The sequence below is a fragment of the Notamacropus eugenii genome, chromosome 5 (assembly GCF_028372415.1).
Source record: "Notamacropus eugenii isolate mMacEug1 chromosome 5, mMacEug1.pri_v2, whole genome shotgun sequence".
Classification (NCBI taxonomy): Eukaryota; Metazoa; Chordata; class Mammalia; order Diprotodontia; family Macropodidae; genus Notamacropus; species Notamacropus eugenii.
The window spans coordinates 67,470,381-67,484,195 of NC_092876.1; the positions used below are offsets into that span (position 1 = coordinate 67,470,381).

Sequence of the window (13,815 nt, forward strand, 5' to 3'; positions counted from 1 at the left end):
CAGCTCAGCTTTGTGACCAGCACCCTGGTACCACCTGACAGGGTTTCCAGGAGCAAAGAAAATCCAGAAAGAAATCATTTCTCCCTAAAACCAGTAAGGCCATAGTATAGACTTGGCATCTGCTGGTAGCTTTGGCCAACTTACCTTGACTTGATAAGACGCCAGTAAACTGTGATTTTGTGTGTGTTGCAAGAGTTTTGAAGTTCTAGATTCGGGAAGGAGAATTAGCTGTCCACTTTCCAGGGCCGTTATTTTATTCTTAGCCCTATAAAGGTGTGTTGGTTGACTCAGAAAAGTTACCTGTGAGCTTGATTAGTTAAGATATTTATTGAGCTTATCTATGATCACACTGTGGATGTGTATATCCAGTGCAGGGATCTTGGCCTAGGAATCAGAGGGCCTGTCCTCAGCAGACCTGTGCCTTCTGAAAGTTGCCACTTTGCCTCTCTAACACAGTTTTCCTCCTCTCTAACAAGTGGATAGTATTGCCTGTCCAGCACCCTTCTCAGGAAGATAGGTCATGAGCATCTCCTGATTATGGGCTGTGCCCCAACTGCCCTTGGCCCTGACACACAGCACAATAGTGTGCATCATGCTGTGCTGCCTTTGGGGAACCAGAGTGACAGATCATTAGGACCATTACTGGAGGGAGGGGGTAAAACACTCATAACAGTAGGAACAACACTGATAGCTCACATCTATAGAGCATCTTAGTGTTTCAAATATGTTCTTATCACAACCACCCTGAGATTGATATGAAGCAGTTTTTATTGATTTTTTGGTCCAGACCTATGATTTTATCCTTGTAGGGAATGTGTGGTATGGAAACTCCCTCTGACAAGGAAGATTGACAGCTCTGATTCTGAGACATTAGAGGGCCTGGCCATGGCAATATCACTGATATGTAGGAGAGGCAAGACCTGATTTCAGGGCCAACCCTCTATCCATTACCTTGCACTGCCTATCATATACTCTCCCCATTTTATAGAGTAGAACATTGAGGCCTAAAGATCAACTGACTTATCAGGAGGTGCCCATTTATTGTCAGAGCTAGGAACAAGCCAGTTCTCATGTGACTGTGAGTATTAATACTCTCTCCACAATTCCCTCTAATACAAGGAAAGCAAGTTGTCCCTGCCTCTATGTTGTGAAATGGTTGTGAATCTGATTGTGAAATGACTTGTGCTCATAAGGAAATACTGAACAATATGAGATACTCTGTGATATCCGAATCCAAGAGAATAAGGTGCTCATTTTGCGCATGCACCATATAAATAGCATAGATTATATGTGGAAAAGAGCATCAGAACCCCTAGGTTCTAGTCTCAAGTCTCCCACCGACTAACTGTGTAACCTTGGGAAAGTAATCTTTCCAGTCTGGGCCTCAGTTTCTTCATCTGTAAAGTGAAAATAAGTAACAAAGGATTTTGAAGGAAGGTCATTTCTTGCTCTGTTGATCAGGGAGAGCTTCGTGGAGAAAGCAAAGCTTGAGCTGGGTCTTGAGATTAGCCAGGCCTCAGAGAAGTTGAAAGGAAGCAAGAAAGACGTCCCATGAACTCAGTGTATAGGGGGAGGCAGGGAGCTGAGCAGAAGCTGGGGGGCCATCTAGGTGAGCATTGAGAAAACCCCTAGGTACACAGCCGTTGGCAGGAGGAGAGACAGGAAGGGGAGGAGCCTTCAGAGATAGGATCTGTGTCAGCTTCTTGCCACTTTCATTTCTGTGCACAGAGAAGAGGGAATCTTTGTAACTCCATCAAAAATTGTAAACTTGTGGATGAACCAGCTGGAAATATCATGGAATCCCAGCAGCTCAGATCTGGAAGCACCACAGACATCACTCACTCCTCCCTCTCCCCTCATTTTCTAGAGGAGAAGACAGGACACCAAGTGAGTTGGTGGCACAGCAGGATCAGAACCTGCTTCCTTGACTTGTAATTCTATATACTTTCTGTTTTATATTTATATTCTTTTTCTGCCTCTTACGTTTGTAAAGAGTATTCCGTGTAAGTCTAGGCTTCAGCCCTAAAATGAGAGCTTATTGGAAATAAAAATGACACACACTGGGAGATCACACTAGTTGGTAGTTCATTGTCCTGTATGCCATAAGCTGGACTTGAAACAGAGCCCATTGTGATAAATTAATTGATATGGGATCATTAGCAGAGGTTAGGAGTTTTGAGCTCAGTCATCAATCTCTAAGAATGATCTTATAGAGGGGAAATTACCAAAACACCTGGTCAAATATCTTTCGATATATGTTGAGCAGAGACCAAATTTGAGAGGTGATAGGTGTCTCACATTTCTGATGCTTGGAGCTAGGAGCCACCAGGGCAGTCTAGGAGCCTGATCTCCAAAGTGCCTTTTTATACTGCCCTTCCTCCTTAATTCATGTAGCTATAGGGCTACACCCATCTGACTATGGGCCTTGTCCCTAAAGCAAGGCCTTTCACACCTTAGATATGATGTGGCTCACGTAGACATCGTCCCCCTTCCCTCCCCCTCCTCCCCTTCCTGTTCCCAGCACAAGGCTGGTCACACAGTTCATTCAGTAAATGCAAATGTGATCACAGAAAGTATTTACTGCACACCTGTTGTGCACAGGGCTCCTATGCTGGGCACTGTGTTAGATGTGACAGTTTAGACAAGATGTAATCTCTGCCTTCAGGGAGTTTGGTGGGGAGGAAAGGAAGGTAGCAAACGCTTGGTCGTTGGCTCGCCCCTTTCTTTGGGATGAGTTTGGTGCATTCGGAGGGAAGTGACCTCGAAGGCTTGTTGGTCCAGAAGTTGCGGTAAGAGCTTCTCAGTAAAACCTTGATGACTCTGTAGGCGTCCCGTTCTTTCTGAAGGGGGCAGAGCCGTTTGGCTATCTCCTGAACAGCAAGAAAGTTTAAATGACAGCAGACCACTGGGCAGGATGCTCTGTGTGCTCGAGTCCAGCTCCGTTCGCCAGCTTCTCCCTCAGAGGCCTCTCATCCAGGTGTGACCTAAGCTTCCTGGGCCTCCATTTCCTTCTCTTAAAGAATGAGGCAGTGAGAGTAGCAGACCTCTAAGGGCGATTCCAACTCTTCAAAATTCTGCAGTTCTATGTAAATGTTAGGGATCAGTCAGTAAAGAGATAGAGCCAGTCAATCAACAGGCATGTTTAAGTGCCTGTGTGTACTAGGCACTGTGAGGCACTGAGATTATAGATACAGAAATAAAAGTCACTTACATTCTGCTGGAATGACGTGACAGATGGGGCAGAAAGCAGCGAGATTCAGACTGGTAGGTCGAAGGGCGGATCTCATCGAGCTCTTGGCTGCAGGGTTAGTTAAAGAGCAATGAAGGTGGAGTCAGAGTCCTGGGTTCAAATCTTGACTTGATTACTTAGCACCTGTCTGAGCTTGGACACATCAGCCTCTGTGGAGCTCAGCTTTCTTATTTGTGAAGGAAAGGTGTTGAACCAGCTGACCTTTAAGGTCCCTTTGAACTATAAATCTGTGATTCTGTGATTCTGGCTAGTTCAAAATAGTGGTGATGGTGGCAGTGATTGCTGGCACTTACGTAGCTCTTTGAGGTTTGCAAACAGTCCTCTGAGGGAGGTACTTTTTGTCCCCATATCACAGATGAGGAAACAGAGGACACCTCGCTACTCTGAGGTAGGATTTGAACCCAAATCTTGGTCTGTTTTAACACCTAGCTGTCTCAAAAGACTTAACCCTGGCCTGGCTCTGACTCTTACTAGCCATGTGATCTCAGCCAAGTGACCTAATGGAGACTCTCCTCAAGATCAAGTGAAACAGTGGGTAGAAAATGGGAAAGCACTCTGAATGGGGAAAGATGATTAGGAAAGGGGGGGATGGAAGGCAGCTGGGCCTAACAGAATTAGTTTTTCTATGTGAGTCAGGTTTGACAGAGTGAGATACTATCACTGCTTGATCCATCAGATGAATGCCCGATGGCGGATGGCAGTAAGGTCTTGGTTCTGACCTAGCAGGCCTCTCTGGTCACTTGTGCCAGGCATTGGTCTGAGTCCCCAGTCTAAGTTCCTGGAAGAGACATCCTAGCCACACCTTGGAGTAGATTGAGTATTGTCCATCTAACACGAAGGATGTATTCAGTCTGCCTCATTCAGGGCCATTTGGGAGATAGAAGTATAGTACATTCCCTACCTCCGGAGTTTATTACGTGTAAATCCCAGGGCTTGGCTTTGGGTAATACCAAGAACATAATTTAATATGGTCCTTGCTTTCAAGGAGTTTATAATCCAGACTTCAGTTCAGTCACAATGTTCTTTTGAATGTGTGAATGCTGAGGTGGGTGGAATGGGCAAATAGGGCTTCAGGATGTCATTCCAAATTCTGTGTGGTGTTCATACCCTGGCTAGGCACTTGCAGGCGTTGAAGGGAGAACAAAGGTGAATAAATCACAGTCTCTGCCCTCAGCAAACTTATAGTCTGGGAGGGAGCCGTGATGAGGGACATAGTAAGTGAATAGTGGAGTTCATTTGATTAACAAATCTTAGCTGAGCTCCTTCAAGGCAAAGGTTCTGCCTAGTGGAAACAATATCAGACCTGGAATCCAGCAGAGCCAGGCTTTTGTGTTCTCTTGCCAAAAGAGGGAGTTAGACTAAGGTCTCTTTTCTGGCAGTCTGTGAATCTGAGATGGCCCCTGTACTCTGCACTAGAGAGCAGAATCTGTACACAAGAATATTGCTGGCCACGTTCTTAGAAAACCACACATTTCTGTGTTTCTTTTTTTATGAATATAGGAACACATTAAAATGAGACAAGGCCGAACTAAAGAGTGTTGTGGGCTGAATGTTTGATGCCTCTCTTGTGGAGGATTCAGATGATCTGAGAAGAAGCTGCCACTGCCCTGAGAGGCAGCTGATGGTGCCATAGTGCACAGTGCAGGGCCTAGAGATCTGCAGGGAGATCTGACACATACTGCCCAGCTGTGTGACCCTGGGCAAGTCCCAATTACAGCACCAACCTCCCAGGGCGGTTCTGAGGATTGAAGGAGATGATTGTAAAGCACTTGGCATAGCAGCTGGTCCACAGTAGGTGCTCAGTTAATGTTTGCTTCCTCTCTTCTCCTCCCCCCTACCCCCCAGTATGGACTTTGTAGTCTAGTGGGGGAGATAATGCAGTAAGTAGACTAAGACTGGTATGAACATAATTCTAGGGGAGTTCAGAGAAAGGAAAGAACTAGGAGTTGGAGCTTTATGGAAGAGCACTGGACTTAAGATGAGAGGCCTGAAAACCAGGCTGCTGACACTGACCCTGAACAATCTCCTAACCTTTCTGAACCTTACTTTCTTAATCTAAAATAAGGCAGTAGTGCAGCACCTTTTCCCAGCTAGTTTTAAGGCAGGCAGTGTGTGCCTGAGGGCTGAGTCAGAACTGAACAGGCAGAGAAGGGACTGGAAGGAAGCAAGCAGGTACCCAGAGGGAAGTGAGGCAGCCCCATTTGGGTGGCCCTTCCCCTTCTTCCCTGTCAGGTTCCCCTGCTGATGTCCTCCATGGTGTAAGTAGGTATGTGGAGGTTTTCTCCAGCATCACTAAGCTATCCCTGTCTTCCCTGATCCCCCTTCCGCTTCACCGCCTCCCGGGTCACCCTGAATCCAAGGCTGGCTCTCTCCTCTTGCCCTTGTCCAGGGCAGCCACCTTATTTCTCCCTCCCCCTGCTTGAACCTTATCCATGCTCCCCTTCCCCTGCTTATCTCCGGCAGAAAGCCAGAGAGATGTATGTGGAGGAACGGAAGAGGCAGCAGCTGGAGAGTGACCAGGCTGTGGTGACAGAGCAGCTGCTCCGGGAGGGCTGTGGGCCCGGCAGGGACAGCCAGCGTCGGCGCATTCTCTTGCACAAACACTCATCAGGACGGGAGAACCGTGTTCAGAGCTTCCTGCAGGCTCTGGAGCGCAAACGTGAAGAATGGCTGGCACGCCTGGGTACAGCGTCAGCGTGAAAGGGCACTCGGCCGACTAGTGCTCCTGCTCTCTGACTGAGGACCCATTCCATCACTGCTGAGGAGATTCAACTTGGGTTTTGATAATGAGATTTGCTATAATCCTAGGAACAGGTGCAGTGGGGATTGGGCCTTTTTACCCAGCTAGATTCTTTTTTCCATTGATGCCCTTTGTCCAACCCTCACAGAGGGGTTGGTTAGGGATGACAGAAGGTGAATGTCTTTCTTGTGGCACCCTATAGCTATCTTATTACCTATGGGCAACTTGGTGAACATCAGGTCCTAAAATCAACCTGTTCCTTCAGACCTATCACCTCCTGAGCTGCTGGTGACCAGGTTGCCTTATCTCCCAACAAATATCATCTCTCCCCTCAGTATGGGGCTTTTTAATATAAGGTTGTTTGGGTGTAGAGCACTTCCTCACCCCAGAAAGCACTACTAACAACCATGTTGCCCAGTCCAGCCTGCCACCCCACTACCTCCATGCCTTCATTTTCCTCACAACAGGTTCACTTTGGATTTGACAGCAGAAAGCTGGGAATTGTTATGAGGGTGGGAGTAAGAAGACGATGGAAAGCTAGCCATCTGCTTCACCTCATGAGCATGTCCACCTGAGCTCTGCTATTGGATCTTCCCCCACTCCTGGCTTGTCGGGCAGCCCTGAATGCTCTATTGAAAACCTGAGCTCCTCAATGGTGGAACTAGGACTATGATGACAATCCAATTACCTATTGTTGACTCAGCCCACACATGCTTTTCTCAGGCCGGGTCAGGAGGCCAGCCTGTCCTCCCTTCCAAGCTGGTCCTCTTAACTTGGCTAACTGGGAAGAACTAGTATTTCTGTTTGACTGGGACTCCCCTTCTCTCTGATGTATCAAGGCCATCAGGCAAGGACACCTCTTACTTGTTGGCTCTGATGTCCACCTCTGCAGCCCTGGCTGTGACAGGAGTGGCCCCAGTGATGAGCAAAGCTTGTCTCTGACCCATCTTGGAGAAGCTCCACTTGGTAGCAGTTCCTCTGCTTTCAGCCTTAGTGGGGTGGACCCCACAGTATGAACCAGAGGGAAGAGTCAGGGGCTATGTCCTTCCATTCCCTCTCCTTGTCCTGCCAAGATCCGCAAAGCTGCTCAGAGGATTACCAGCTTGGCCCCTTTGAAAGGGGCTGTCTTGCTTGAGCTCTTCTACTTCAGGTGCTTGGGATAGCAGCAAAAGCTGTAAGGCTGTAATCCCATCCTGATGCCAGACACTCTTGACCCTTGGAGATTTCCAGACTACTTCCCCCAGGTCAAAGGGTGTCTTTTTCCCAGTTAGTTAGCCCTCAAGTATCTTTACTGTCATCGATGCTTTTGGAATCAGGCATTTCCCCCAGAAATATTGAAGCTACTAGTCACTACCTTCACCTTGGAATAATCCTTCCCCCTCCCCCCACTTAGTGTTGGCACGGGGTTCCCAGAGAGCAGGTGCTGTGTATTCCACAGCTTTAAAATGGGGCTGTTGACAGCTTTAATTAGGGAGCCATGAGTTACAATGCTACAATTTGGAGCCCTACAATTAAGAGACAACAAGGGGCTGGAGGCAGCGAACAGAACTGGCCTCTGGACTAGCTTGACTGACGTGAAGAATTGTGCGGTCGTTTCTCTGACCTGCCTACATCGGTCAAGACTGACTTGGGTTACAGAGGATGGTCCAGGTGATTAATGGACCATCAGGCTTCGGGTTCTGAGAAAGGTGTGTAGCGTGGCGCAGGGAGGAGTTACACCCCAGAGCACCCTGGGATGCAGCAGTGGGCTTGGAGAAAGACCGACCACACTTGCAGGCTGGAGCAGGAGCTGCAGAATACAGGTGGTTTGAATTTGTACCTTAGTTGCAAGAAAATGTTCATCTCTGTCCTCACCCCTTTATCAAACGCTAAACTTAGAAATCAGGTGGTAATCTAATTTAAATGACCCTCCCTCCCTGTAATCGAGCCTCACCCTTCTCTACCCTCGTTTATTAATCTGTGGTCCCCTGGGTTTCAAACATATTAAAAAGGAGTGTCTGTCTCGCCTGCAGAAGTTGTCTGCTACCTAGCGCCATGGGAAGCCTTGCTTACAGGGCTACGGCAGCTACTTCTCCATCCCCGGAGTCCCTTTTGTGGAGTGTCGGTGGGAGCTGGGAAAACGCCCTTTTCTCTTTCCCGTTTGCTCTCTAGTCTCTTGGGTCCCTCGCAACTCTTCTTTGTTTTTAGGGTTGGGGGTGTAAGAGGAGAGGCTGTGCCTGCGCAGCCTGGTTCTGTTGGGACAGCCTGGGGTAGTTTTGCACGGAGTGGGGTAGGCTTTTCGCCTCGGTCCTGCACTCTGCGGGGCTGCGGTGGGGTTGGGGGGCTGCTTGCGGGGCGGCCCCTGAGCGGGATGGAGGGTGCTGAAAGGACAGCTCCCATCCGGCCTACTCGCCGGGTCCCACGTCACCCAAATAGTACGGTTCCGCCCAGTCCGGAACCCCTCGGCGAGGGGAGAAGGCCGGCCCCCAGGTGAGGTGTCCGAGAGATGCGCGGAGCGGCGGCTCCGAGCGCGGCACGTTCGGCTGCGCCGAGCCCGCTCCCCCGCTGCGTGCCCTCCCCGCCTCGGTGCTGTGTGCGTGCGAGGCGGCGGCAGCGGCGCAGGCTGGGGCTCGGGCGCTGCCAGGCTGCGCGCCACAAGCCGCTGCCCCTGGGGCCCCCGGCGGGGGGCGGGGGGCGGGAATCCAGAGTGGGCCCTGGGGACTGCCGGAAAGCCAAGTCGTTGGGTTGCATAAGGTGGAAGAACTTAAGAGTTTGCAGCGCCAGGCTCAGGCGCGAGTCCAGGGCCACCCCTCTCGCGCCTCGCATTTAGCGCGCGCCTCCCTAGTCGGCCTGGGGCCCCCCGCCCCCACCGCGCGCAGTCGCCTCGCGCTCCCCCTCCGATCTCGCCCCATCCCCTCCGAGGAGGTGAGTTTAAACCCCGCCCACGTGACCCCAGCTGGGCCAATGAACGGCGGCGGGAGGTGAAATCCGGTTCTAACCGGTCCGGGGCTCCCAGCGCTATAAAAACTTTATAAACCCCCCCGGAGCCCAAGCAGTGTGAGGAAGAGGAGACGGGAGCGACCCCCGGACCGGCCGCTGCACCCCGCGCCCAGACTCCGCTGCTGTCGCCGCTCCCGCCCCTCCGCCGTCACCACCATGCCCAAGAGAAAGGTACGTGGCGCGGGGGGCCCGCTCGGGCACGGAGCCGCCGTCGCCGCCGCCTTCCCCTGGGCTGCGGGGGGCGAGCGGGCCGCCCCGGGGCAGGAGGCCGCGGGGCCGGGCGGAGCGCGGCCTGTCCTCGCTCCCGGGGCCCCGGCGCCTGCGGGCGGCAGGGGCCATATTGGAGGGGCCGCGGCGGCGGCGGCGGGAGGAGCCATGTTGGCGGCTGTTGATCCTGCTCCCCCTCGGGGCCTGTCATCCTCCTCCCGCAGCTCTCGAGGGCCCGCGCGACCCCGTGCGCGGAGCCCCCTCCCCTCCGGGCAGGCAATTCAAACCCGAAGGGCGGGAAAGCCGAGGCGCGCGCGGGGCGAAAGGGAATGGGGAGGGGGGGAGGGAAGGGGGGGCGGGGAGGACACGGGAGGGGGGCGGGGGAAGGGGAAGGACGCGCTGCCGCCAAAAAACCGCCGCGCGGCGGGGAAGGGAGGGGCGGGGCCAACCGTCCCCTGCTGGGGCGGGGCTCGCCCCACGTGCCCGCGCCCCGCCCCTCGGCGCGGGGCGGCGGAGCCGGAGCGGGACGCGCGGAGCGGAGGCCGCCGGCGCCCGGGCCCCACGCCGCCGCGCGCGGCGGGTTGGGGTTCGCTCCTCGCACCCCTCCCCTCCCCCGCGCCAGGCGCTCTGCGCGCGCGCTCCGGCGCTCGATGGGTGCCATGGAAACGGGCCCCGGGCCCCGCCCCTCGGCGGGGGCGGGGAGGAAGGGGGTTATTTGCACCATCTGCAGCTGTTGCTTCTGCCGCTCGTGGAGACGCCCAAGCCTGGCGGCTCTCCCGGCGGAGGCGGCGGCGGGAGCCCCGGGGAGCCCCCGCCCCCTGACGGCCCCTCCCCGCGCTCTCTCCGCAGGCCGAAGGAGATGCGAAGGGAGACAAGACCAAGGTGAAGGACGAAGTAAGTTTGTGGACCCCCTCCCCCGGGGGAAGCGGCGGAGGCCGGGGCTGGGGAGGGGTTCGTGACCCGGCCCAGGTCGCTGGGGAGAGCCCCCCCGACGGCCCACCGGGACCGGCGGCTCGGGCGCGGGCGTGCTCCCTTTGCTCTCGTACCTGACTCCCTCCCATTCTCTTGTCTAGCCACAGAGGAGATCAGCACGGTTATCTGCTGTAAGTACCTGTTTTTTTGATGTTCCTGTGAGGCGAGCATAGATAGGAAGCTAATCTGCCGGATGAAGCTGACTTTTACCATAATTTACAAGCGCTTGGTTGAGATGGTGTTCTCCTCTGCGGGGATCCTTTGAGCTTCTGCCCGGACTGGCCCTTACGTTCTTGTCCAAGACACTAGACTCTTCTCTTGGCCTTTTAAAGGAGGACAACCTGAAATAAAATAAGTTGGGGGGATTTCAAATGAAAGATAGAACCCGATTGTTATGTTCGTAGTTTATAGTTCCTTTAATTTTAGACCCTTTTTTCCTCCCATTTTGAAATTAGAAACCTGCTCCTCCGAAGCCAGAACCCAAACCCAAAAAGGCACCTGCAAAGGTAAGTTGGTGGGTCTGTTGGGGAAGGGAGGGAGAAAAGGAAATCAAGGAATATTAGAAGGAACTTTCAAGGTCTGGTCCAACTTTTTCATTTTCCACATGAAACTTGAGGCCTAGAGAGACCAGGTTCATAGGTATTCGCTGTATTCTTGATATCTTTTGTAAAATTAGTTTCCAAAAAAAAGTTTTCTCCAAACAGAATTTTCAACAAAACCTCTACCCAGAGTTACCTGAGTACACTTGATTCTTTTGTGCTTCCATGTTTAAGCTGATTAGGATCCTTGTGATAATATGTTGCAATTCGAATGTTTACATATTAAACTCAACACTTAAGACTTACGGCCGTGGTACTAGGGGAGGTAACAGATAAATATGGCCTGAGCAACTTTGATAGCATTTGTAGTCTAAAGGAGACAGATGACAAGTACGCTGTATTCCCTGACAATTATATCATGCCAAACATCATCCTCGTTTAATCAACTTGTCTAGGGTCACAGAACTAGGAAAGAGTAGAGCTTTTGGACCAGGTTCTCTTACAGCGCATCTGGATATGCTGTATTATGCCATAGTGAAATACATCACTATAATAAAAGATTAAGAGACTCCATATGCATGTCTTGTGTAGAAGTTATACTCTTCACTTCTTATCACTGCTGCCTCTTTTTAACGTTCTGTGAATGAGTGGTACCAAAATCTTTGTTTTCTTATTAGAAGGGAGAAAAGTTACCCAAAGGGAAAAAGGGAAAGGCTGACTCCGGTAAGGATGGGAACAACCCTGCAGAGAATGGAGATGCCAAAACAGACCAGGTAAAGTCTTGCTCATTCAGCCAGTTACTAACCTCAGAGAGTATTGCATTTAATGGCAACAGCATAATCTCATTAGGATCTGAACATTTGTGTATCCTCCAGTTAATGCAGTTTTTCCTTCTGCCCATTTTAAAGCAGGAATTCACTGAACTGACGTTTTAAGTTGCAATAAGAAATTTGCTCCTTCACTGCCATGTGTTGCCAGTTGTCCCAAAGCCTGCTGAGAATATTGCATGCACCTCGTAAATTTTTGCCCTCCACTCCAGAAGCACCACTCATAAAATGGTAAAAATGTTAAGAGCCAGAAAGGACGTCAAATAACATCTAGTCTAACAACATTTTACAGATGAGGAAACTGAAGCCCAGAGAGGGGAATTGCACCCTGTGGGGCCTTGGGCAAGGGACACTTTCCCTTTCTGGGCCTCAGTTTTCCTCATCTCTAAAATGGGGGGAGTAGACTAGATCTTGAAGGTTCCTGATAGCTCTGAATCTGAGTGTGACTTTCGCAAGGTCACATAGAAACCTTTAATTGAATTTAAAATTACAACAGTCAACATCTTTAAAGTACCTGACAATGCTTCTTAACTAAAAATTGAAAACCTGGTCATGGGAGGGAAGAATAAACATGCTGAAAGAAATAGAATTATAGGTTTCAGGCAAGATGCGTGATTAGTCAGTTCACATATAGATAGTTAGATATGTAGGGCTTTTTATCATTTGCAAAGTGCTTTTTTCACAGTAGCCCTGTGAGGGAGGTAACGAACAATTCCCATCAAAGAGTTGGACAAACTCATGAGACAAGGGCAGGGATCTGCCCAGGGGCATTCAGTGAGTTAGTGCCTAGACAGAGCTCTTACTCAGATCTTCAGTGAACCTGGCTGCCCATCTTGCCCATCCATGCTGTTAATAACTTTTTTTTTTCTTTCAGGCACAGAAAGCTGAAGGTGCTGGAGATGCCAAGTGAATTGTGTGAATTTTTGATAACTGTGTACTTCTGGTGACTGTACAGTTTGAAATACTATTTTTTATCAAGTTTTATAAAAATGCAGAATTTTGTTTTACTTTTTTTTTAAGCTATGTTGTTAGCACACAGAACGCTTTGTTGTTGTTTTGGGGGGATGGGGCAGATGTTACAGATAGGATGTCTCAGAAGCTGGGTTGAAATGGGTGGGGATTTCTTCCCCTCGTAGTTTTTGAGAGGACTTCTCTTGAATACCAAGAGGAGGTTCCCTGATGCAACACACACACACCCCAGATACTTAGATATGAACACTGATACCCTCAGCCTGTCCGGTGGGGGTAGGCGTGGATAACTTCAAAAATTTGTACTTCTTCCCTGTCTGCCATAAGCATCAACTTGACTCCTCCAAACCCAGGGGCCTATCAGGACCTGCCCCTATTTCCCTCCTTCCCCTTACCCCCAAATCAATTGTGTTGGATACCAGTGTTTCAGGTGATCTGGACCTGAATTATGGCCCTGAGGAGGCCTCCCTAAAAGAGCCGAAGTTCCTTTCATATTGGGGATCTTTTCCAATTAAGAATTCTGCAGTTTTCATTTCCTTTCCTCAAAGTCAGGGTAGGCTCGTGAAAAGTTGTTAAACAACATACGTTCAATGTGAAAGTGTCCACCCTCACTCTAAACTTTCCCTGTTTAAAGTATAAAATAAAGACTCTTCATTGGGTTTTATAGTGACTTTATGTTTTTGGTAGTCCACGGAGGAGGGGAGTTTGAAAGTTGTTGTTGCCGATCGTAGCCCATGTCCTGCCTGAATTACCATGATTGTTTATGAAAAGTATCTTTAATAAAGCTGGATACAGTTTGGCTTGGACTGTTCTTAAATATTTTTCTATTTCTTGTGGAGTTCAGGTAATCAAATGTCTCAGCAGTGGTTTTCAGCTTCCTGAGGGGTGCACTGTCATCTCTTCATCATCCATGGTGTTGATTCTCCAGGGTATATTAATACCAAGTTAATACTTTGTGTAGAATTATTAGTGCCAGCAGTTGATATTGAGCATGAAATGGCACTTCAGTGGATAGAGTATTAGATTCAAATCCAGAGGATCTAATTCAACTCCCACATCTGACTGCTCCCACTTCAACTCAATAGTATGATTAAAAATACCTTGTTATACTTGAAAAGTACACCAAGTTGGAGAATCTGAAGAGCTGTCTTCTAGTACCAGTTCACTTTACTACTCTTGCTGTTGGGTTCCCCACCAAAAATGAGTAGGTTGGTTTAAGTTGTTGCCACAGCCTTTCCAGATTATGTTGGAATACTGGAGAAAGGAATGGTGATTAGGAAGTGACATCTGAGTTCTAAGGTTTTTCAGTTATATTTTCACAACTTGAGGCAA

At 49.9% G+C, this 13,815-nt stretch overlaps 2 protein-coding genes across 6 annotated transcripts in view; both read left to right on the plus strand.

The window, feature by feature from the left end:
* The window catches only part of DHDDS (dehydrodolichyl diphosphate synthase subunit), a 32,024-nt gene extending 24,020 nt beyond the window's left edge, over window positions 1-8,004 (plus strand). For 2 of the 5 annotated variants that reach the window (XM_072609461.1, XM_072609462.1), the window contains exon 9: window positions 5,714-8,004. In XM_072609461.1, coding sequence (XP_072465562.1) covers window positions 5,714-5,950 — 237 coding nt within the window. In that variant the 3' untranslated portion in view covers window positions 5,951-8,004. Of the gene's footprint in view, window positions 1-988; window positions 1,079-1,728; window positions 2,074-5,713 lie in introns of those variants that run through there. The other 3 variants (XM_072609463.1, XM_072609465.1, XM_072609466.1) reach the window with 2 other exon arrangements.
* Window positions 8,005-8,533: 529 nt separating this feature from the next.
* On the plus strand, window positions 8,534-13,300 carry HMGN2 (high mobility group nucleosomal binding domain 2). The gene is made up of 6 exons (XM_072609467.1): window positions 8,534-9,140; window positions 10,026-10,070; window positions 10,250-10,279; window positions 10,604-10,654; window positions 11,365-11,460; window positions 12,389-13,300. Exons 1-6 carry the CDS (start codon window positions 9,126-9,128, stop codon window positions 12,422-12,424), a joined length of 273 nt encoding a protein of 90 aa, XP_072465568.1. The 5' UTR covers window positions 8,534-9,125; the 3' UTR covers window positions 12,425-13,300.
* The last annotated feature ends 515 nt before the right edge of the window (window positions 13,301-13,815 follow it).